This window comes from Bos indicus, chromosome 7 (assembly GCF_029378745.1).
Source record: "Bos indicus isolate NIAB-ARS_2022 breed Sahiwal x Tharparkar chromosome 7, NIAB-ARS_B.indTharparkar_mat_pri_1.0, whole genome shotgun sequence".
Lineage (NCBI taxonomy): Eukaryota > Metazoa > Chordata > Mammalia > Artiodactyla > Bovidae > Bos > Bos indicus.
Genome location: NC_091766.1, coordinates 61,676,451 through 61,700,619, shown reverse-complemented (window position 1 = coordinate 61,700,619; position 24,169 = coordinate 61,676,451). Strand labels below are relative to the sequence as shown.

The 24,169-nt window shown below is 51.7% G+C and overlaps 1 protein-coding gene across 1 annotated transcript in view; it reads right to left on the bottom strand.

Moving 5' to 3' along the window:
* SYNPO (synaptopodin) overlaps positions 1 to 3,166 on the bottom strand; it is a 38,506-nt gene extending 35,340 nt beyond the window's left edge. Inside the window, exon 1 of the mRNA XM_070793857.1 lies at positions 2,755 to 3,166. Within this exon, the coding sequence (XP_070649958.1) occupies positions 2,755 to 3,151 (397 nt within the window). The 5' untranslated portion in view covers positions 3,152 to 3,166. The remainder of the gene's footprint in view (positions 1 to 2,754) is intronic.
* Positions 3,167 to 24,169: the final 21,003 nt, after the last annotated feature.

The following is a 24,169-nucleotide window of genomic DNA, read 5'->3' as shown; positions in this document are numbered from 1 at the left end:
GACTTTAGAATCTCCACAAGATTATCTATAGAATAATTTCAATAAGCCCTGCCAGTTATGATCAGCTGAGACTTTGTGGAGAGGACAGCAGGGGGCTCTCTGGTGAGCTATAGACTAACCAGCGCTGATCAGGAGCCCTAGGTAACTTTCCTTCCCACGTTTCTTCTCTCAAGTTGGCAGTAGTTGATGGCAAGAAAGATGAGCTGCAGTCTGCTGCCCACTTCATCTCTTTGCATCCCCTGACCCTCCAGCCTGCTAAGGACCCCATCCTACCCTGCTCAGTTGGTACCCAGGCCTTAGAGAAATGGCACTGGGTCCCACCTATCCCAAGTGCTGGATGCCCAATGCAGAAGATGCCTTGGCCCATGCTTAAAACTTTCAGGGAGCACTCAAGAGAGGCAGGTATAATTGTGGAAGGATGGATGCAATTGTCTGAAGATGCTTATAATCCTTTGGCAATAATGGGAGGAAGCTTTTAAAGGAAGCCCTAATCCACTAATAACCTGGCAGCCCCACAGGCCTCTTCCCTCTGGATCTCCAGGCAGAGAGAAGGGACTGTGGCCACTCCCTTTCCCAAGGGAGCAGAAAGGCTAGTGTAGGCTCCAACCCAAGACCACCCAGGTTTCTGCTCTCTTGCAAGACCCAGCTTCCTTTCTGCCTCTACTTCTGAGAAGTCTTCCCTGCCCACTGCATCCTCCTGAGGTCACTCCTGCCTCTTCTGTCCTAGGAAATGTTCAGGACAGAACTAGATAACCATCTGGCTGGATGTTAAAGAGAAGAATGAACCAGATTGTGAGCAAGAAGAATAAGATCATAGTCTCAGCTCCAGTGCTGACTAGGACCTTGGGCTTAAGTCTCTGAGCCTCAATTACCTCACCTGTACAATGGGGATAATAAAACCTACCATGAAAGGCCAGAGTAAGATCAACAAGAATGAGATACTATGAAATGGACCAGCTCCGTGTGAGAAGCCATCAGGACCCATTAATCGTTGTCTCTCCACACACGGTCTCTTCCCCTCCAAGATGTCAGCAGACAACTCTCTCCCCAACACTCTCCCATATAGATTCAGAATGCAGTGGTAGCCAAGAGCAAAGCCCACATGCAAAACACTGTGACTGAATTATGGCCTTAGAGCTTGTTAGCTGGGAGTTTTGGACAAGTCACTTATAATCTCTGGGCCTCAGTCTTCTCATCTGTATAATGGAGATAGTAGCAGTATGTCCCTTAGGGAATTGTTATGTGATTAAATGAAGTGATACATGTGAAGCTCTTAGCACAGTGGAATTGGCACATAGGGCTCAACAAATAATAGCTATTGTGTTGTTGAACTGATGGTGATTGTTTTAGTTGCTATCAACATCCCTTACATGCTTATCTAAATTACCCTGCAACCTCATGATAGTTCTGTGAGGTAGATGGGGCTCATGTTCTTATTTTCATGGATGAAGAAACTGGGAAAGGATTTGAGGGGGTCCAGAACTGCCACCCTTGTCTCCTGACCCTAGCCATGGTCTATGAGAGGGGAGGGAGCAGATCCTGGGGCTCCCAGCTCTAGGGGACCTGGAGGCCTGTCTCCAAGTTCAAGGCTGCTGGATCCTCCTGGGACCCTCCGCCCTTCCTGCGCTAGATGCATCGAAGTCCCCTCCTTGGTTTTAAGTCCCCTCCTCCCTGCTCCCTGTTGGAAGGGAATAGGAAATGGTGGCCATGGGGGTTGGTCAGACCCTGGAGAGAATTATTTCAGAAAAGAGAGTGGGCAGGAGGCTGGTGAGATGCCAGGTTGGGTGTCAGCAACGCCTGCACAGAAATGAAGTGCTCCTTCAGTTTCCTGACGCACAAGCCCTCCCAGGCCTGGGTCCCCCACATGCCCTGCACCCCAGCATCTGTTAGCAGCATCTCATGCCTGAGTGAGCATGGCCCGGCTCACATCCTCCCATCTGGACCCACTTCAGCGTTTCCATGGGCCTGGCAGTGGAGGTGATTCAGTGTGGGTTTCCCTGTCCCGCCCTGCTCAGCTGTCTCCTGCCGCCATAGGAAATTGATCATCCTTCCTTCCTTCCTTCATGCCACGTTCACCAAGCTCTCCCCTACACACTGTCATTGGGTCCTCACTGCAGTCCAAGTGACGTGCCTCTGTCACCTCTAACAGATGGAAAACTGAAGCCTGGATGAGGAATATAGGCTCAACTCAACCACCCACAGGCTGACCAGGAGCTGTCTCTTCCTCACTTTGGGCCTCAGTTTCCCACCTGTAAGATCAGGAGGTCTGTTTAGACCAGAGGCTCAGTCTCTACCTCAAAAGCCCCATGAGGGCAGGGACCACACCTGTGTGACCCAGTACTGCGTCCCCAGCACCCTCAACTAGCTGGCACTCAGTGTGTTCAGCGAGATGGTCCCATCCCATCGGTTGTTCCCACTCCAAGGTCATTTGTTACCACGAACGATTAACAGGCAGACAAGAGTGAACGATGGGCTTTTTTTAACTAAGCATGATAACGTGGCTTTCTCTCACAGCCTTCTCACGTGCTGTCTTTGGCAGAGCCAAGAGTGTGCTTAGATGTGGTCCAGCTGGAATGACACGGATGGCACAGCCTCCCCTGTGTCTCCACGGCTATTAGTCTGTGCAGGCCCACAGGACTCGGATGGACTCTTGTGTACCATGGGAAAATATGGCCAGAGGTGTGTGTACATGTTGAGCACCTATGGGGTCCTCCATGACTCTGGCAGTTCAGGGGAAAAGGGCCATGAGCTTACCTGGTTTCTGGGCAACCCTGGGCCCCGGGCTGGGGCTGAGGCTGGCTGTCATCACCTGCCGGAACTTCACGGGGTCCCCGGCCTGACTGGCTCTGTTGTCAAGCTGGGAAACCCCTCGTGCCTCCCTGGAGCAGCTGGGTGGCTGGGTGCCCAGGGCTCTGGGAAGCTGTGGTGGCCCTTGGGTGGCTCTGCAGGCCTTGTCCCCACTCCTGCTGGCCACTTGGTCTTCCTCCAAGTCTGTGAGCCCTGCCTCTCCCTGCAGGCCCTCCTCACCGCCGCTCTCCTCGGCCTCCAAGGCCAGACACCTGTAGCTGCCATCAGGGACCCCAAAGGCGCAAGGGGTAGACCCACCTTCGCTGGGTGCCGGGGGCAGGGGTGGGAGGTGGGGGCCCAGCATGGTTCAGCCTCTCCTCACGGACACAAAGAAGCTGGTGCCCGCACTGGGGCTGGGCAGAGGCACCTGAGTGATTGTTGGTCTCTGCTCTTCTTGGGGCCTTCTCTGGCTCTTGGCTGCCCTTCCTTCCTCAGCCAATTCACAGAGCTGGAAGGGGGTCCAATTGCAAGCCTTCCTGGCTGGGACGGGGGCTGGTGATGGACCCCCAAGGCTTCCTTCTTAACCTGTCTCTTGTCTGTGAGGCCTCCCCTTCAAGACGATCTATCTGCAAAGGGAGAAAAGAAACAGTGCATGAGATGGTTCACTGGGTGTTACAGGCGGAATTTCTGAGTCCACTTTAGGGGGACCCTGAGAACTGACTGGGATTTCGGTCTCACGTGTCTGCAGGAAAGTCCCAAGCTTTAGTCATTCAACATCCCCAATTTCTGCTATACCCTTATGCCACCTGACACTTTATTTGCTTATTATCTTCCCATAAATCAACTTTAAATAACTTGTACTATTTTAGGCTTATCTTAAGCAATAATTGCAGAAAACCACAAGTATGTTGTGCTAAGTCATTTCCCCCCTTAATACCCATTAAATAAATATCTAGTTATTTAAAAATATTTATTTGGGCACCTCCTAGAAAAATTTCTCTCATGTGGCCCAAAGGTACATGTGCCACAGGAATCACAGGAATGCTGGTGCAGAGGGTACAGACTAGGGGCACAACCCCCTGAGGAGGCTCTGCACCAAGGGATGTGGTGCCCTGATTTGCCCAGGCTTTGAGCTAGAATCCCACCTGTGTGGTGGGCAACAAGCCACATGACCTTGTGAACCTCAGCATCCCCATCTGTAAAACAGGAACTGTAATATTTCCATCTCAGTGTTGCAATGAGGATTAAGTGAGAAAATGTGTTGCAGAGGGTTTAAGACTGTTTCAGAGTCATAACTTAATACATATCAACTATTCTTTTCATTCCACACACAGAAAAATTTGAGCTCCTATTTACATTTCAGACACCACAAAAAGTCCTGACAACCCAATGGGGATAAAGAAGATATGGTACTCTGACTCATGGAGCTGTGGATGGGGGAGCTGTGAATGACAACAGGGCCAATAATAATAACAGTATGATCATTTATAAATGTTAAAAATGAGAATAATCCAGGAGAGAGGGGATGGAGGCTTCCTATAGGGATGCAAGGAGGAGATATGGGAGAGAAACTTGGGCGGAAGAATTGGCTGGGCTGGGAGGCAGATGGAGAGTGGGTGTGGAGGAAGAGGGAGGAGGCTAGGATGCAGCCCAGTTCGTCACTCTGGTGACAGCGTGATTTCGTTAATAGAGATCAGGGATAAATGGGAAGGAGCAGGTGTTCAGGGGAGCAGGGAGATGAATTCAGTTTGGGATTTCCGGGGGAGCTGCACACGGTCAGCTCCACATAGAGGCCTGAAGAGCAGGCGATAGTTCCAGTTTGGAGACAAGAATTTGAAAATCACTTGTGGAGGCCCCGGGTAGGGATGGGCCGGATGGCCCAGGACAGGCAGGTAGAGCTTACAACAGGGTCGATGACCAGTTGCATTGGGAGGAAACCTTGAAGTTTATAGATATTGGTTACCAGATCTCGTATTCCACCACTGCTTAGCTGTGTGAACTTGGGAGAACCTGAACTCTCTATAACTCTCTTATCCTACTGCAAAACAGGGAGGGGAAAATCCTTGCACGCCCATGGATGGTGAGAATCCTGAGAATCGTGAAAGACTGTGGACATCGGCAACCTCAGAGCCTGGGCTGACCTCTGCTGCTGCAGGGCCTGGAGGCCAAGCCTTTGTCCACAGGCAGGGCCAGGCATCCCCCACCTCAGCAGGCTAGGTCAAGGCCTTGGCTTCTGGCTGGAGCTGTGCTGGCAGAGTGTGGTAGACCAGAGGAAAGATAAGTATGTTCCCAGGTGCTGCAGCATATCAGTGCCAACCAGGGAGAGGCCAACAGGCACCTCAGTCAGAAAGATAAGAGACACCTGTTACAGCAGCCTCAGTGGCAGGGAAATCAGTACAGAGAAGCCAACCTTCTGCTCGGAGGAGAATGGGCACTCAGGATATTCAACACCTATCCCACACTGGGTTATTCTCTTAGGTTATCGAAAGAGATCCTCAGAACAACCCTGTGAGGGAGGTACTGTTTTTATTATCCCATTTCAGAGGTGAGGAAATTGAGGATCAGAGAGGCCAAGTGACTTCCAGCCTAAGTCACACACCTAGCAACTGGTAAGGCTGATCTCTGAACCTGGATCTGGCACCTTGGCCCTGATGGACCCAGAGAATAGAGGCTCCAGAGTCTCATTCGCCTCCAAATTCCTTCTCACTCACCAGCTGCTGCCAGATTTATGCCACTACAGTTTCAAAGAATCTAGAATCTCATGCAGGGCCAGGAGAATTCTGAGACCTTGGGCAGGTGCTTTCTGCCCTCTGGAGTCATTTTGCAAAGGCACCATGGTGGGCTTAAGCCAGATGATGCTGGAGAGTCCATCCAACGCCGGCATCATGGGATGCCATGATTCTAAGTCTTCGGCTCTCCCCACCAGCACTGCCACCGCCCCACCAGAGAGCCAGATGGCAGGAGGCGGGAGTGGGTGTAGGGGGGCAGGGCTCCCTCTGACGCCCCACGGGGCCTCGCCTCACTCTACGCCTGCTTCTGTTTTGCTCTATTTGACGGTGGCCACGGTTTCCAGGAAAGAAAAGAGAGGCGGAAAAGTTAACTTTCCGCCACCCACACAAATATTTTTGGCCGGCGTTGTCTTCACACTGCCAAGCTTGGGGGGAGGAGCTGGCAGGAGCACTCCAATTCAAGTCTCCCTCCCAAGGAGGGAAGACTCCCAACCCAGCTGGGGGGTCTGGGCAGGCCCCGTGTGGGCCCAAGCCCTGGAATACCCACCCTACTCGGGAGCCTGGGGCCGGGACAGGGTGTTGGGACCCAGAACAATAATGGCAGCCACCACTTACTGAGCATCTGCTGGTGCTCGGCCAGGGCTTTGACCTGACACTCCCTTGAGTCAGCTGCGTGAGTGCTGTCTACAGAGGGGGAAACTGAGGCACGTAGAGGTACCTTCAGCATCCAGAGTCACAGGGCAGTGAGTGGCAGAGCTGCTGGGTCCCTGTCCTCTTACTCACATATTCAGACTAGTTTGCAACACCCCACAGGGCCCCTGAGGTTGCGCTCAGACATAGCACACTGTTGGTATGGGCTCCACCACGGGCAGGAGACAGCCCACTCCAGTCTCAGCAGACAAGAGAGGAGGTCATCTAATATCAGCTTCGCTAAAAGCCACAGCCCTGCTCTGGACGCAGGCCGAGGTTCTAGGCCATCCAGCCTTAGCACAGAGCTGACAGTCCAGCATACCCACAGTGCTTACCTCGGAGAGGGGGCTCTGAGCCCAGAACAGGAAAGGGACCACCCAGGTTGTAGAGAAAGTCTAGATGCAGGCCTGGTGCTAGAGCCCAGGTGTCAAGTCACCTGCTTCTGGCCCCTCACATAACCCCTGCTGCCTCCCTAGTGGTCCCGTCCTCCTTCCCCTGACCTCCCATGAGGGCAAGCAGGGCCCCCAGGACCGGAAGCCAAGCTGAGCATCAGATCTCTACAGCCTCTGTCCAAGGCTGTAGAGGGTCTGCTGCTGGGATCTCCCTGGGCTCCTCCTGTGGCTGGCTTCTGCCATGAATGGGCTCAAGGAACATGCCCTCGGAGCCTCATAGTCCCTTCTGCTGTTCCTTGTGTCATGGGGGAAGGGCACTGGCCTTGGAATCAGATCTGGGTTTGAATTCTGTCTCCTCCATTCGTTGGCTGCCCGACTCTTTGTGAGCTTTGGTTTCCCCTTCTGTAAAACAGATGAAAACACAGCCAGATTCCCAGGGTCGTTGAGGGAAATACAGGCTCCTTCTTCACTCGGCAGTGGATGAGGGACCAGGGCTGTGTGCTGCTCACCTGTGGGGCTCTAGGGATGGTTGGCTCACAGGCTGGGTAAATGGAAAGCCCAGTCTGGCTTCCCCTGACTCTCCATCATCTGCAGGGCCCCCAGCCTGCTTTTGCAGCTGCAGAGGAAGTAAACGGAGTGAGGGGATCCAGAGGGTCAGGGCTTAAGTGGATGCATTGCAGGCTCAGGCCTGGGGTTCTACTTTTGACTTTTCCTCTGACTTACTAAGTCAATGCTGGGGAAATCACAGGATCTGGTTGTGTAAGGAAGAGACTAGAGTAGGCAGAAAGGGGAGAAGGAGTCTAGGAAGATTAAACTCTTATTCCTCTGAAAGACCATCCCTGGCCTCCCCATCTGCAAACTCTCCCTGTCTCCATCTATCCTCTGTAGGATCTGGTCCATTCTTCTAAAGTACATCTCTGAGTGTGCTGCTCACCCACTCAGGAACCTTCTGTGGCTCCCCATTGATCATGGGATAAAGAAAAGTTGCAAACAAAGGGAAATGCAGATTCAAAGGCAGGTCTCATGATTCTTGGCTGAGGGGAAGGAAGGAGGGCTTCCTGGGGATGAAGGATGATGTTTCAATTGAATTTGACGGACTTTGGCAGGAAGTGCTTGGCATTCTGATGAGTCGAGAGTACTCCGTCCATCAAGACCCAGTGAAGGCCAGAAAGCAGGACCATTTGAGGATGAACCTGGAGAACCACAAGGGCCTGAATAGGTAGAGGCTAAGGCATGTGTGGCAGGGCCAAGGGAGGTGACAGAACATGGTCAAACTGTGACAGACTTCAGCTGCCTGGACTCTTTCCTGCTGTCTTGAGAGGTGATGGAGAGGTAGCCCTGTCGGGCTGGGGGAGCCAGTGCAAGGCCCTGTTCTGGGGGTGGAACTGGAGGCAGCAAGGCCAGAGCAGAAGCTGGAGGCTGGAACTAGAGCTGGCGTGCAGGCATCCCTGTGAGAGCAGCATTTTGGAAGAACTTCCTCCGCACCTGGCACAGGGCCAGGCACATAATAACAATGACAAGGATGATAGCTGCAGTTTATGAAGTGTTTACTACGTCAGGTGCTATTCCAGACACTTAGTGTGCGTTAACTCATGTTACCCTCATCACAGCCCTGTAAGGAAGATGCTATTATTATCCCCATTTTGCAGATAAGGAAATTGAACTTACGTGACTGGCCAAGCTCACGCAGCTAGTGAGTGACTGAGTCAGGGGTCATATCCTGATAGTCTAGCTCCAAATATCACTCATATCCATAGAATGTGCTGCCTTAATGGTTAAAGTAATTACTAAACAAATGGATGAATGAGAAGGAAGGATGGAAGGATGGGAGGGGGAGAAGGGAAAGACTATCTCTAATGCCTGGTACATAGCCTGGTACACAGGAATCACTCAATAAATATTTATCAAGTGTAATAATGAGTGTGACTGAGGTACTAACTGTACAGCCTAGGGATGAAAATGGAGTCACCTTGGGGAAAGGGGTAATCCAGTACTGATCCAGATGGCTCAGGGTGCACCTACCTGCCACACCCATCTGGCAGCACCTCACATCGGGGCTGAGGTGGGGGTTACTGTCTGGACTGTCCAGAGCTGAGTTCTCTCTGCCACTAGGAGGAGAGCTGTTGTGGTCTGCAGGTGTCTGAGCTGAGAGTATGTTCCTGCCTTAGTGCTTCTGTCTCCAGGAGAGGGTGGGAGCCAAGGTTGGAGTGGGGTCTCTTCCCCATTGACTCCAAAGGGAGAATCTCAAACCCCTCCAACCTCCAGAACTGGTGAGGTTGAGGAAGCCCACCAATTGAAGTTATCTTGCTCTGTGTTCTGGAAGGATAACTTCCTTTCAATAAGCCTCAGTTTTCCCAACAGAAAAAGGCAGAGTGGTTGGTGGGGATGGTAGTATGCAAGGTTGTAGGTGTCCCCAAATCCTCACTGGATGTGCCCTCTCCAGGCATTTTCCAGTGGGCAGAGTCAGTCCCCAAAGATGTGCAAATGTGACCCAATGTTACTGACCTGTCCCTCCAGACCTGTGGGACAGACTGACCAATCAGGGCCTCCTGTCTTCCTGTCTGACCTGCAGCTCTCACTACTCTAGCTGCCCAGCCTGCTCCGACTGCTCTTCCTTCCTCCCCATTTCCCTCCTCCCCAGGTTCCCATCCTACTCCTGGGACATGAGGAGCTGGTGTTGGATGAGCATCCTGTGGGAGAGCTCCAGAAGCATTAGGAAACTGTCCCTTGACAAGGGGTGGCTGTGAGGGGCTGGGAAGAACTCCTGAACCAGATGCACTGGCTAGTCTCAGGAGAGAGGAGTGTCAGCCAGGCCCCAGTGAAGCCCCATGATAGCTGGGCCACTCTGAACTGGAACTGAATTCCAGTCGCCCTCTTGTAAGATGGAGACGCACAGTGTCGCTTACTCATTCATTCTTTTGACACATATTTACTGAACGCCTGCTCTGCACCATCCACTATTTTAAGTCCTGGCAGTACACGGTGAGAGAGAGAGAGAGAGAGAGAGAGAGAGAGAAAAGCACCCTGCCCACGTGAAGCTCACGTGTTAGTTGAGATTGACGAAAAATAAATAAATATGTCAGAGGGTGATAAGTGTGATGGAAAAATAATTAAGCAGAAAAGGGAACTGGAGAGTGTGTGTATCATTAGGACAGAAAAAACAGGGGCATTAATATGATGCTATCTTGGAACTTCCCTGGCGGCCCAGTGGTCAGGACTCTGTGGTACCATCGCAGAGTGCATGGCTTCGATCCCTAGTTGGGAAACTAAGATCCCACATACCGTGGCAGTGTGGCAAAAACATATATATGTAGTGCTATCATACATATGTACACACACACACACACACACACGTGTAGAGCTGTCTTCTATTTATATGCATATGTATTTCAAGTTTACTATGCTTTGAACTGGACTGCCAGGGAAGTCCCTCAAGTTCCCTATTATGTTGAATTCTCATATGCAATTAAAAATACATACAATCCGTATTAGATGGAAAACTCAGGAACACAAATCCTGCAAGCCCCTGAGATATGTCTTATGCTAACATTCTGATTATTCGATCATTCACCACTTTAGAACCTTCATGTCCTGCTAAGAACCTGTCTACCATTTAGGATTGAGTATTGTTATGGTTCAGTATATAAAAATGCAATTTCACATATTAGCTTTATTTCTTTGAGAAAATTCTTTCCCAAGTTCATTAAGTGGATAGAGGGTCTCCTGTATGTGAAACACATGTTATCCCATGATTTTGAGGATAATAATAATGATATCCTATGGCTGTGGTGAGGATTAAATAAGTTAATGTGTGTAGATGCTTGTGAAGAGGCAGTTGCTGTTGTTATAACTGTTAAGTTTGTTAAGAGGTGACTGAGGATATAATTAGAACAAGGGCCATATTTAACTGAACACTGTGTGCTGGGCACCATCCAGGTATATGATATCAAGTATGATCTTGTTTATTTCCCATAACAACTTTATAAAATAGGTACCTACTACTATTCCCATTTAACAGATGGGGAAACAGAGGCTGAGAGAGGATAATCTCTTTTCATGGTCCCAGAGCAGGAAAAAAACCAAGCTGGTACCTGAAAGTTACCTGGCATGCTCATTGATGGGGGAAGGTCCCCCAGGGTTTGAGGAGAGCCATTTTGCACAAAGCCAAAATCTCTTCATAATGGGCCTGGTTCTGCCATGCCCTCTGCACCCCTGGACACAGCCCTTCAATCCTTGGCTTTGGTGACCCCCAGCCATACACACACAGGGCTTGGCTTGGCGTCTCCAAGTGCCCTTCCAGCTCTGAATTTCCCGTGCGTCCTGGTACCCGGGATACTGGGGGCTTGAGCCCATTCCATCGGACACACCAAATCCAGCCTGCTCACCAAGTCAGCCAAGTTCTCTGTGCGTCACGTCTATTTCTGCCCTGCTGGGTTTATAAATATGTGGCCTGGGAACTAGCTTCAGTGGAACCGGAGAGACTGAAGTCATGGCTATAAATACAGGGCAAGGCTGGCTGGGGTTGGGCAGGGGGTGCGACAGAGCCAATGCCAGCCTGGAAGGCCACACCCCAGGGGTCCTGTGAGCAGTCAAGTCTCCTCCGGGACACACAAGAAGATGGAGGCCCAGAGGGGCAAGGATGTGCCCATGGCCACACGGACAGTGAGGTCAGCAGTGGGCCTGGCCCACAAGGCTCCTGATTCTGAGAAGAGGCTGCTCTTTACACCTTCTACTCTGCCCAGGCTCACAAGTCCTCACCTTGCCCTGGGGCTCACCTAGTTTAACAAAAGCAAGATATTATCATTTAAGTTCATAAAATAAACCTCTACTTTTGATAACATATGTTTTTTATGTGTTGGAAATATTGGGGCTTTCAAATGTTTCATTTGAGGAAGTGTTCCATGACTAAAAATTCAGCAAATTGCTACCATATCTGCCTCCCACTCAACAGGACTTCCGTTTCACCATGCGCCTGGGCCCAGCCATGTGCTGGATCTCATTACTGACACAAAAGTCAGTTGTGTGAAGCACTTCCCAACTCTGTGCTCAGTGACATCGCTTTGGTAGCTCGAAGTGAGCTGTGGTGGGAGTCATTACACCATGGATATAGGCAAATGCTAAGAATCAGGGCTTTTTTCCCTCTAGAGTAGTTGTTGTTCAGTCTCTAAGTTGTGTCCCACTCTTTGTGACACCATGGACCACAGCACGCCCGGCTTCCTTGTCCTTCACTGTCTCCCTGAGTTTGATCAAACTCATGCCCATTGAGTCAGTGATGCCATCCAACCATCTCATCCTCTGTCGGCCCTTCTCCTGCTGCCCTCCATCTTTCCCAGCATCAGGGTCTTTTCCAGCGAGTCGGCTCTTCAGGTGGCCAAAGTATTGGAGCTTCAGCATCAGTCCTTCCAATGAGTATTCAGGGTTAATTTCCTTTAGGATTGACTGGATTGATCTCCTTGCTTCCAAGAGACTCTCAAGAGTCTCTTCCAACACCATAGTTCAAAAGCATCAGCTCTTCAGTGCTCAGCCTTCTTTATGGTCCAACTCTCACATCTATATATGACTACTGGAAAAATCATAGTTTTGACTATACAGACCTTTGTAAGCAAAGTAATGTCTCTGCTTTTTAATACACTGTCTAGGTTTGTCATAACTTTTCTTTCAAGGAGGCAAGTGTCTTTTAGTTTCATGGCTGCAGTCACTGTCCAGTGATTTTGTTAAACATTTAACTGTACACCACTGGCTAAGACCATTGCTGGTAAACCCCTAGACAGCCTGTTTGCTGGCTGTCTGAACTTGGGCTGGTTATTTTACCTCTGTGAGCTTCTTTCCGTCTGTAAAGTGGGAACTATAACCACACCTGCACCCTAGCTACTGTGAGAATTAGATGAGCTGGTGCCCCAAAGGGTTAGCACAACAGTTTCCAAACTTGTCTGCCTGATAGATCAGGCAGATAGGATCTTTTACATATCCCAGAGCCCTGGCCACACCCTAGGCCAATTTGATGACAACCTTTGAGGCTTGGTAGGTTTTGAAATTTAGGTTTGGGAACCACTCTGCCAGTGCTCAGCAACTATCCAGGGATCTCAGAGGAATGGGGACCATGCTGACCCCTTATCCTTATTCCATTTAACTCATGGGGTCTCATGGAAAAACAACTTTAAAAATGGTGGGGATTTGTTTGATTGTTCTGTGTAAAGGCCTAGTCTGCCTAAGACATACAGGAGGTGCTACAGAAGGTGTGGTCCTTCCAAGGACCCAGAAAGAGGGGCCTTTGCACTCTCCCTTCCAGATGTGAGCCTGGCTACCCCACATACCACGGCAGACGGACCACAGGCTTACAAACCCCAAGGAGGCCTCACTTCATGTGGTTCTCAGCTGGGGAGATGGAGACCTCAGCCTGGTTCTTCCCTCCCATCCTAGAGAGAATGAGGCTGGTTCTTCTCGACCTACAGGCCAAGGGCTCACACAAGTTGGCTTAGCCTGGGAGACATCAAGCTGCTGGCTGGAAGGACTCACATTAAGAATAGAAACAGCAGTGCTTATGCCAAGGGCTTGGGGCCTCAGCCCAGCTTCCCCCTGGACCATCACCAACAACAAGCAATGATAAAAATAATCATCATAGTGCCTGACATTTATTGGCTGCTTCCTATGCTCTAGGATACAGCACAGCAAGCACCTTGAAAGGCAGTCTAGTATTCGGTTGTGAGGTCCAGTACGGTGGCCACTAGTCACAAGGGCTTCTTAGCTTTGGAAATGTGATGAGTTCAGATTAAGCTGTACTCTAATATTCACCAAATTTGCAAGACTTAGAACCCAATGAAGAATGTAAAGTGTCTCATGAATGACTTTTTTAGATTAATTACATGCTAAAATGATACTATTTTGGATTCAAGTGGGTGTATTATTAAGATAAATTTCTCAGGTTCCTTTTTTCCCACCTTTTTTTTTTTTTTTTTAGTGTGGCTTTTAGAAAATGTTACATATGTGCTTGCATTTATTTCAATGGACAGCACTGGTATCAGGTTGGGAGGGCAGGCTCTCTAGGGCCACACTCCTGGGCTTTGAATTGTGTTCTGTGTTCTACCACTTACCAACTGTGAGAACTTGGCAAGTTATACAACTCCCCATGCCTCGGTTTCCTTATCTGTCAAACTAGGATAATAATAGTACCTGCCTCTTGTGGATTTAATATGCCTGGCACAGAGAAAGTACTCAGTAAAAATGAGCTATCGGGGGACTACCTGACCCTGGGCTGAGTGATACCCTTGGGTCATCTCTTACCTCATCGGTGCTGAGCTCCCTGTCACTGGTGGTAAATAAGCAGAGCCTGGAAACTCCTTGGCAGGCTGCTCTTGAGGGAGTCCCCAAGCTGAATGTGGGTAGGAGAGACACTGGTGAAAAGATCTTTGAAGATGATTCCCAGCATGACACTGCATTATGCTGCTCTCTGCCCCTTGCTTCCCTAGAGGAGGAAATGGCAACCCACTCCAGTATCCTTGCCTGCAAAATCTCATGGACAGAGGAGCCTGGCGGGCTACAGAGTCGCAAAGAGTTGGAGGCGACTGAACACACTCATGCCCCTTGCTTAATGCTCTCTGTTCACCCTCTCTTACTCAACATGTCTTCCTTTCCTTTCACAAATCTTCACTCAACCCAATTGAATGTAATAAATGCTTTTAAGTGCCATGAAAAGCCAGCCCTGTGCAGGACACTGGGGATATCAGAGGGAGAGCAGATGTGGTTCCTGCCACTCAGGAGTCTAGCGTGGGCAGAAGGGCATGAGACAGGGGCGTGAACAGCTATAATACAAGGTGGCAGGTGACAAGGGTCACAAGGGCCTCAATCTCTCTGAGCCTCAGTTTCCCCATCTGTAAAATGGGGTCAATGATAGCACGACCTTCTAGGCACTGTTGTGAGGATGAAATGAGATGATGCAAGAGAAGCACTTTGCCCTGTGCCTGGCACATGGACAGGCTTGGGAAGTGTTGGTTGTTACTCTGGCTCCACAAGGGCTGGCATCATGTGAGTTTTACTCTCCATTCATTTATTCAGCAAGCAGGGTTTTTTGTTTTTTAATTTTTGGCCGCCCCACAAGGCATAGGGAATCCTAGTTCTTTGACCAGGGATTGAACCCGCTCCCCCTGAAGTAGAATTGCAGAGTCCTAAGCAGGAAACCCCTGGCAAGCAGTTTTTAAACACACCCTATGAGCCTGGACTGCTGTTGGATCTGGGAGTACAGTGGGGGCTTGGATAGGTCGAGAGCAGGGCAGGGTGGCGCAGGGAAGACAGACAGTAAGCCATCAGATGAATAAATAAACCAAGTATTTTCAAAAATGAGAAGTGATCTGTAGAGGACAGAGGGAGGAAGTTCACCCCCTACTCTAGCGCAGCTGCTATCGCACCCCTAGGTGCCAGTGTAACGCCTGCACCCAGGGGGTGCTCAATAAATGCATGTTGAGCAGACCTCAAATCTGAGGCCCTGTGGACGGAGGAAAAGAGTGGACTGGTTCTGCTTGGGAGCCTTCCCTGGGGAGAACCAGACTGTTGGTCCACCAATGATCTCACAGGCTGGGGAGGCAGGAACCAGGGCTGGAGGTCTGGGTTCAAGCTAGGGTTATGATCTGCCATCTTGTCCAAGCCACTGACTTCAGGCAAACCCTTTCTCCTCCGTTGCCTCCATTCACCCACCCCTCCATAAAGGGTGCTGCCCAGGGGTTCCTCCCTCCCTGTGGACTACCCTGTTGGAGACTCTGTCCTCATCCTGGGGGTCCATGGGGCAGGGGCAGGAGTTGAGGCCCTGGAGAGACCAGGGGAGCGGGTGTGCTCAGGACTCCTGGGGACCCCTTCCCTTCAGCACAACCTGTTGAAAGAGCTGGAGTCAGGAGACACTGATCTTGGCCTCTTTCACTCAGGCCTCCCACTTTGGCCTGTACATCTTCAGTGTCAGAGGCCTCACTTTCCAGAGGGGCGGCTCATTCATTCCATCTTTAGTGTCCCTTTTCTAGAGAGGTGAAATCTCCCCACACTCTATCCTACTGAGCTTAACCCCATCCTCTGAGTATTTTCTATTCTCTCCCTCAGGCTAAACTTCAGTCCCTTCAACTGTTTCATACAGGAAAGAATTTCTGACCCCTTCCAGCCTGTTGACCCTCCTCTACCGTCAGCCTATCTGTCAGATTCTCAGAACTAACATGACCACAATAAACCAGGAAAATCAAACCAGCACAGATTATGGCAAGACCATTACCTCCTTCATTCTGGGCATTCTATCTTTATTAATGCAGCCTAACAGGAGAAAGGAACGGTAGAGAATGAGATGGTTAGAGAGCATCACTGACTCTATAGACATGAATCTGAGCAAACTCCAAGAGATACTGGAGGACAGAGGACCCTGGCAGGCTATTGTTCATAGGATCGCAGAGCCAGACATAAACATCAGAGCAACCGAACAACATCAGATTAACTTCCCCCCTTCAACAGTTATATCTCTGCTGGATTATATTATCCATACGGTTCACAAAGACGTCACTAAGCTGCTGCTATTTTTCTGCCACATTTCCCACACCCTGGACCTGTGCAGTTGGCATTTTGAGCCCAGTAGAGGACTCTGATATATGTATATATATCTTAGTTTGATTCTCGACTGAAAGGATTCTCAGTGAGTGGTGGAGCCAAGGTGAAAGAAAATAATAAGCCCCCCAACACACACACACACACACACACACACACACACACGAAAAATGAAATAAAATAATGGAAAGGAAACATGTTTTGTCAACAGGCATCCAGAGCTATCATTAAGGGAGCTCAGGACACACTTGTTGAGGCAGTGGCTGGCTGGCTGAACCATGTGAGGGTGAGAGATGCGGGATGGTAAGGTCTAGGAGGCAGACTGAGTGTCAGGGGTCAGGCAGGTGACTGCACGGAGCTGTGGCAGGGATGCTGGTAGAAGAGGCCTGAGGGCACTGAGTATGATGTGAGAGTCTGTGTTGCCCCGACCCCCTGCCTTTCCTCCCGCTAAGCCTTGCTCAGCACACAGACATCCAGCCCCGAGCCTCCACTCTTCTGTGCCCTCTCTTCCCAGGGCCTGAGAAAAGGGCAGCAGCACACTGCCAGTCACGTGGTGTGGACCGTGGGGGTGAGCGTGCTGGTCTCAGGGCCTGGCACAGAGCCAGGGCTTTAGTGCCCTCAGAGTCAGTGAGGGGCACCATGTTCCGGGCCCTGCTGCTCCGAGACCACTTTCCCATCTGTACCCCAGGGCTAATTACAGTGCCTGCCTTGTGGAGTGGCTGTGAGGCTTAAACAAGTTTATCCAAGTAAGGAGCTTAGAGCTCAGGGTAAGTGCATGGGAGGTGTTACTGTAATTGCAGCGAAGGGCTGAGCTGTGCATGTTGTGGGGTGAGAGGAGCGAGGTGGTTAAGCTGGAAGATGCTATGGAAACCCTCCGTCCCCAGCACCCACCCTCACCCTCAGACCTTCTGTGCCCTGTATCTGTGCATGTGTCTATGTGCCTTGTGTGTGTTTGTGAATATGTGTGTGTCTGTGTCTGTATGTATGCGTGTGTGTGAGTGTGTGTGTGTGTCTGCACACACAAATATGTCTGTGTGTGTGCGTGTCTATATGCCTGGATATCCGTATCTGTGTATGTGTGTGTGTGTGCGTGAGTGTGCACACACCCCGTGTGGCGGGGGTTGTTGGAGTCTGTCTGCAGAACGGCTGGGAGTGGCCCGGGAGGTGGCTCCGCCAGACCAAACAACCCCAGCGCTCGGAGCTCCAGGCTTTTCTCTGAGTCTGTTTGCTTTCTTTCTCTCCTTTCCGGTTCTCCTTCAACCGGTTCCCGCTTCCAGGCAGCAGAGCTGGAAGGAGGCCCTGGCAGGGTCGGCACAGGGCCTCCCCAGCTCCCTCTCCCCGCAGGGTTCCCACCCTCTCGCCTCCACCCCTCCAGTTCCTGCCTCGGCCCCACTTGGACCCCACACAGGCCCCTTTCCTTCTTGAAGCCTCACTTTTCCGTTTCCTCCTTTCTCTCGAGACCCTTCAGGTGGGAAGCCTGCCCCACAGCCCTGCTGGCAGGGACAGGAGCCCTGTTGCTGCCCACCCTCCGCCCGGGGACGGGCCAGAGCTCCAGAAGGTGGTGTGCGTGGCAGGTTCTGAAACCGTCTAGGGGGATGCCTTCCCCGGGCTGTGGAGCCTCTGGCCACCTGGCCTTCCTACTCCCGGCGCCTTGGCCCTGACCAGGCATGAGTGGGACAATTTGAAGTGAAGATTTTGAGGGACCTGGCCTCAGGCCTCCAGGTTCCTTCTCTGCTAGAGCAGTGTTCTCTGGGCACCTGCTACTCACTGGGAGTTCTAGGTTGGCCTGTTTAATCGCCATGGCTGTCCCACAAGGTTGGTAGGTGTTATCCGTGGCCCAGCTTTACAGAGCGTGAAGGAAGGTGCCGGAAGGTTCAGAGCCAGGGAGCCAGGCCTGGGGGAGCCCGTGCTCTTCCCTCGTCTCGCTGCTCGCGCCCTGTGTCCCCTGCCCTCCGTGGAGTGGCAGTGCCATTTCCTCCCTAGGTCAGACCTGATACCTTGGAGATGCTATTTATTGAGTGCTGGGTACAGTGTGTGCCAGGCCTTCTGTGCCATCACCCCCGACTCCTTGTGACAGTCCATGTTACAGATCAGGAAAGTCGAGCTGAGAGAGATGCAGGGGCCTGGACTTCTGCTGTGGTAGAAGAGCTCAGGGTCACCTGATCCCTTTCTTTTTTTCCTCACCCAAGAACAAACTTGAGCTTTCTTTTGCCTTCTGTCAATATTATCAGTAGATCTGGGTTTGACTGCTTTGTCACTGCTTCATACCCTGTGTGCAGCAAACCCAGGAAAAACAAGATGAAATCTAAGGAAGCAGGGCTCTCGGGCATCCCTGTGGGTAGATAAGCTACAACAAGTTTAACTACAATTCTCTCCTTCCATCCGAATCCATGGCTGAGTCCACCATGGGAATATGTTTAAGCACAAGGTGGTCATATAAACAGTTTCATTTTCCAGATGAGAATGTTTCCTTAGGAAGAAGTTGCTCTTTAAGCCCATGTCCTCCCTGCTAATCAGGGCCACCTCCCACTCCCAGGCCGGGCTGATCTCTCTGTAACGATGCCCATAAAACTGTCCAGGTTTCCGTTTGCCCTTGGTCTTGGGCGTAGCTGCTGGTCATTCTCAAGGCCACTGAAAGTCACTTAGAATGTGATAAGTTCCACAAGCAGGAACTTTGGCCATGACCTCGGCCAGCTGCTTCCCCAGGGTTTGAGATAGCTAGTCCAGCCCCCAAGGGAACCTGGGCCCAAGGAGTGTGGATGACTACATGTGGTCCATCCTTGCTCAGGGAGCTCCTCCCCAAACTCGCATGATTTGTCCCCCACTTTCCCTGGGAAAGCACTTTTGTAGAGGAACAAGAGGGCTTCTTCAGTGGCTCAGCAGTAAAGAATCCACCTGCATTGCAGGAGACACAGGAGATGTGGCTTCAATCCCTGGGTTGGGAAGATCCTCTGAAAGAGGGCATGGTAACCCACTCGAGGATTCTTGCCTAGAAAAATCCCATGGACAGAGGAGCCTGGTGGGCTATAGTCCATGGGGTTGCAAAGAGTCAGACATTACTGAAGTGACTGAGCACACACGCATGCAGGCGTGCATGCAGAGGAACAAGAACCCTCTAGAGGCAGATGGATGTTGGTCCATCCCAGGGCAGAACTAGAAAATTACTTCAGCCTCTTGAGGTCAGTAGGCACACTAAGGCCCCAGATGGTCAGGGCGCTTGCCCTGGGCTCCTTCCTCCGCACCTGCTGCCTCCCCAAGAAGGGGCCATGCATTCATCCCCACAAGGATGCCATCCATATCCGTGAGCCCTCTGAATGCCCTCCTCCCACTGCAGGATGACACAAGACAGGCAGTCTGGGGAGGTGAACTTCCTGCATCAGGGCGATGTGCGCTAGCCTGGAGGGCTGGTGATGAGACAAATCACCAGTGAAAATCCATGGAAAAGGAGGCATCATCATGAGTAACAATAGCAGCAACAGGGAGTCTTCCAGGGGCTGAGGGTGGAGATGAGGGAGTACATCCTCAGTGATACCAGCTCCAACCAGCCCAGCCTGGAGAGGTGACGGTGCCCTGCCATGGGAGGGGCTGCCCACACCCCCACACCCTCCCAGGGCACCTCTCCTGGGCCAGCCCTGGGTTGGCACATAAAATGCAGCCAAATGGCTGGGGAGCTGGGGCTGAATGGCAGGAAAGGCTGAAGCTAGGGCGGCCCCTCGCCTACCCACCCATCCTGATGATTCAGTGCAAGGCTGAGGCCAGACAAAGCACTTGAAAATGTCAGTCAGGGAACAATCTCTTTCCCCAACTCCCTGCCTCTGACCTTGGGCACGCAGCCTCAACCTCAGATGGGCTGATCTTTTTTCCAGATCTGCCAATTCCATTTGCAGTCCCTTCCTACACAACATAACACAACACTACACGACACACACACACACACACACACACATACACACTCTCTCTCTCCTCCCAACCCTCCCCGCAAGGTGACAACTGAACTTTTTACTCCAATCACGGAATTTCAGGGCTGCTAATTTGTGGAGGCCAAAAAATGATCTACTTGGCAGATCACATTTTAGATCCTGGATAACCAGAATCCACACTCTCATGAACATTAAAAATGGTAGAAACATAAAGAGAGTCTGTTGCCAAAATGGACAGGACCCCAGGGATCTCCTAGCAATCCTGTCTTCATTCATTTGGGTGGTTTATATTTTTCTTTAAATCCACTCCCTGGTTTGGATTTTATATATTTTCCCCTAATGTGGGGGGGGGGGGTATAAATAACACACAACCTTTGTTAAAATGAAAACTGGCAGTCCCCATGGCACCATCTCCAAGCGGCCAATGCTGTGCACACCACACTCCGGGAAATACTACTTTGGTCTACACTTGCTGTTGGGAGGATGGGGAACTGAAGCCCAGAGTTAGGAGGAAGCCCATCTAACATCCAGAGCAGGGCAATGGCAGGGTCACCCCCAGAACCCAGAGCCCAGCTCCCACCAAGGCTTGCTCTTTTGGAAGAGAAGACTCAGGTCACAGGGCCCCCGGCAGGGGGTTGCCCCTATTTGCCGCAGAATCTAGGTGTAGCCGTTCTCCAAGGAGCCCTTGTCCCAGTCATCCCCTGACCCCTGCCGGTTGGGGCAGCCCCATTCTGTCCTCCTGGTGCCATGAGCAAGCTCTCCCCTATCTTGGGCTTGGTTTCCTCACTTCCCAGGGCTACAGTGAAGGTGCCACGTTCCTGGAGGCAAGCACTCTGAAAAAGATGAAGGTGGACGAGGGAGAAGAGCCTGTTGTCAGCCCCTTGCTCTATGCCTCAGCCTTTCTCCCTGGGAAATGGGCAGAAGTGGTGCAGGTGTGAGGGGACTGAGTTGGGCTAGAGGCAAAAGGAAGGAGGATGGTGACTACAGAGTACAGCAGAGAAGGACCACCACCAGCTCAGCCCGGCTGTCTCCTCATCCCCGGAGGACCCTCCTAGGGGGCAGCCAGCAGGGTCCCAGGTGCTGAGTGTTAGGTAGGAGTCTGCCCAGGATTCAGGCCACAGGAGGCCACGGGGAGACTCATTTGGTCCTGCGAGCAGACACCCCACCAACCTGCAGATATGCTTATACACACACACACACACACACACACTGCCCACCCGCCCATGCAATGTGAACACACACACAACTCATGCATCGCGCACACTCTTGTACACATGCAAATGACCCCGAACCTCCCTACCCCCAGCCATCCCTGGGCACACAGTGGGGGCCAGCCTGCATCTCTCCTCCCCCCAGTCCCCAGCCCCAGGCCTGGCGGCTTCTCTGTCCCGCTGCCTGGGAGACACATGTGGTTTCAGTTAGCAGCAGAGCGGGCATTTCCGTCCCAGACATCAGGGCCCTGCCAGGCCCTGGCCCCAAGGGCGCCCACAAGAGGGGCCACCTTGGCCCCCATCCCTCCACTGGCCATCCCAGCAGCCCCAGAGGCCCCTCTCCCCAGGAAGACCCTGCTCTCGTCCTCCATGGTCTCCACCTCACCTGGAGCCGAATCCGTACCCTCTCTCATGGGGACTGCTGTGCCCAGGCTCCAGCCACGGCTGCCCGCCTGCCTCCTCACTCCCGCTCTGTCTCGAGCAGGCTGAGCGGGATGGGAGGAGGGCAGGGTGTCAGGGGGGCGGGCGGGAGGGAGGGGAGGGGGCGTGTGGAAATGAAACTTTAATAACAGAGCCCCTTTTGTTTCCGAGCATATGGGATATTTCATACATACTGAAGACATTAGCCGTCTATATTTTTAAGGGCTCGGGCTAAAGGATGAATAAATACAGCCCATATTCTGCTCGGCAAACACGCACAAGAGTGCTGACTTCTGGAGCATTTCAAAACCCAAAGAAAAAACCCCCGGTGACACCGGACACTTAAAAGTAAATATGTTTCCCAAACCCCAGGCTCGCCTTGCCCCCTCTCACAGACACCTGGGGGCCTCCCACTGCCCTCCTTCCACCGTCTACTCTGCAGCAAGAAGAGCAAGGCCCTGGGGTCCAGCTCCCATCTCAAGTCTCTTTCCCAGCACCCCCAGCCCCCAGCAGGATCCCAGAGTGTCAGCGTCCCCACAGAGCTTGGAAATCTTTGCCCTCCTCATGGCCCCCAGAAAGGGGCAGGGACTTGCCTGAGGTCACACAGCAAATCAGGAGCTTGAGCCAAGGGGCAGTGCCTTCTTCTTTCATCAGGAGGGATCCCCCACTTCCCCAAGTCAGGCTGGGGGTGGGGAGACCCCAGAGGGAGGGCTGAGGTATGGGCTGGGAGAATGCCCGCCTGCCTTTTCCACTAGAGAGCTGTTCTGGGCACCCATCCAGGGGAGACGTCAGTTGGGCTGGAAACTGGGCCGGCCCCAGGAAATCCCCTTCAGGCTGGCAGATCCCAACAGGCCTGGAGACCTCAGGTGAGGGAGCCTCCCTCCCTGATAGCTTGGCTCCCAGCTCCCTTGTGCCTTCCATCTGTCCCCTTTGAAAAAAAAAAAAACAGAGGCCCAGAGAGGGTCAGTTCCTGACCAAGGTCACACAGCAAGATGATGACAGAGTGAGAAATTGAACCTGCGTCTTCCAACTCTGTGCTTGCTGGCATGTTTTGCTGGCAAGCTCTTCCCCAGCTCCCTCCAGACAGGGCCCTTTCCTCCTGGTCTGCGCTTTCCCTACTGATGTGCATTCACCCGCTAACCCCCACCATTCTTCTTAGAGTCCAAACTCTTCTTACCAACTATCTAACCATCCATTTAGTTGAGTAATTAATGTAATGCTTGACACAGGAAAAAAATTCCCCTGGTAAATGTGAACAATTTATTAGGATGGTATTGACTGCGTTTCTACCCTGCCCCAAGCCCCATGCCGGGCACAGGGGACAAGCCCATACCCTTCCAGGGCTTGTGGAAGAGAAAGAGCCTCCTTTACAGACATCTTCTCCCCAGTTGGGAGAAAGTGACTCAGTGAGGTTCAGATGCTTCCCCAGGCCACACTGGTGGTAGGTAATGGGGCTGGGCCTCCAACCAGGATTTCCTGACTCCAGAATCAATGCTTGTTACCCTCTAAGGGCTCACTCATCACTTGCCGTGCCCTGGGCCCAAGACTGTCCATCACTGTGTTATTATTAAATATCTCTATAGGTAATAAGAGCAGGCAGGCAGAGCACCCCCAAAACTTCCATAAAAGAGGAGCAATGATGCAGGAGCTGGAGCCCCAGGTTCCTGGCCTCACCCTGACATTAACAGCTGTGTGAGGTCCCATTGCTAAGGACACAGTTTCTTCCCTGGTTTCAGGGAAGATGAATCATGAAGATCATGTGATATAAAGGATGTGAGGGGGGATTTACCATGTACATGGTGATTTCCCTGTCTGGAATTTTACATCATGGATGGATCCTGGCATTTAGTCCTGTCTAGGTTCCAACATGCCCCGACTGGCGTCCTTACCAGTAGGTAACCCTTGCTGGAACCCACATCAGCCCCCAGAATCAGCTTCCTAAAGAAGCCCCTTCATCTTGTCACCCCCACAGTGACCCCACAGCAGTCAATGAGTTAGAGAGGCAATCATGACCTCTAGGAACCTGGTCCGAACCTGAGCCTCCCCTCTCCTTCCCAACCCAGACCCTCTACCCACATCGGCTTGGCGTCCTTGGGCCTCCAGAAAGCTTTCCCTTCTCCAAGTGATCAGCACCCCCATCACCTGCTCATCACTCCTGCTTCTGCCATCAGTTTACTGATGTGAAGGTCCACGAGCTTCAGGGCACAAGCTCGCTACTCTTTATTGGTGACGGCTCAGAGGTGTTTTTAGAAGGGGAGCTTCCAACAAGTTCTTGGCTGGGTTCTTTTAGATAGGAAGGTTTCCAGGCAAGTGAGAGGTGGTTGCCTCGATGCTCATTATTTCATAAGATGGACAGTAAGATGGTATTTCATGGGGGACTTACTCTGTGGGAACGGTACTCGCTAGTGTTTCAGATGCATTATCTGCTCGCTCCTGACACCAATGGCAAG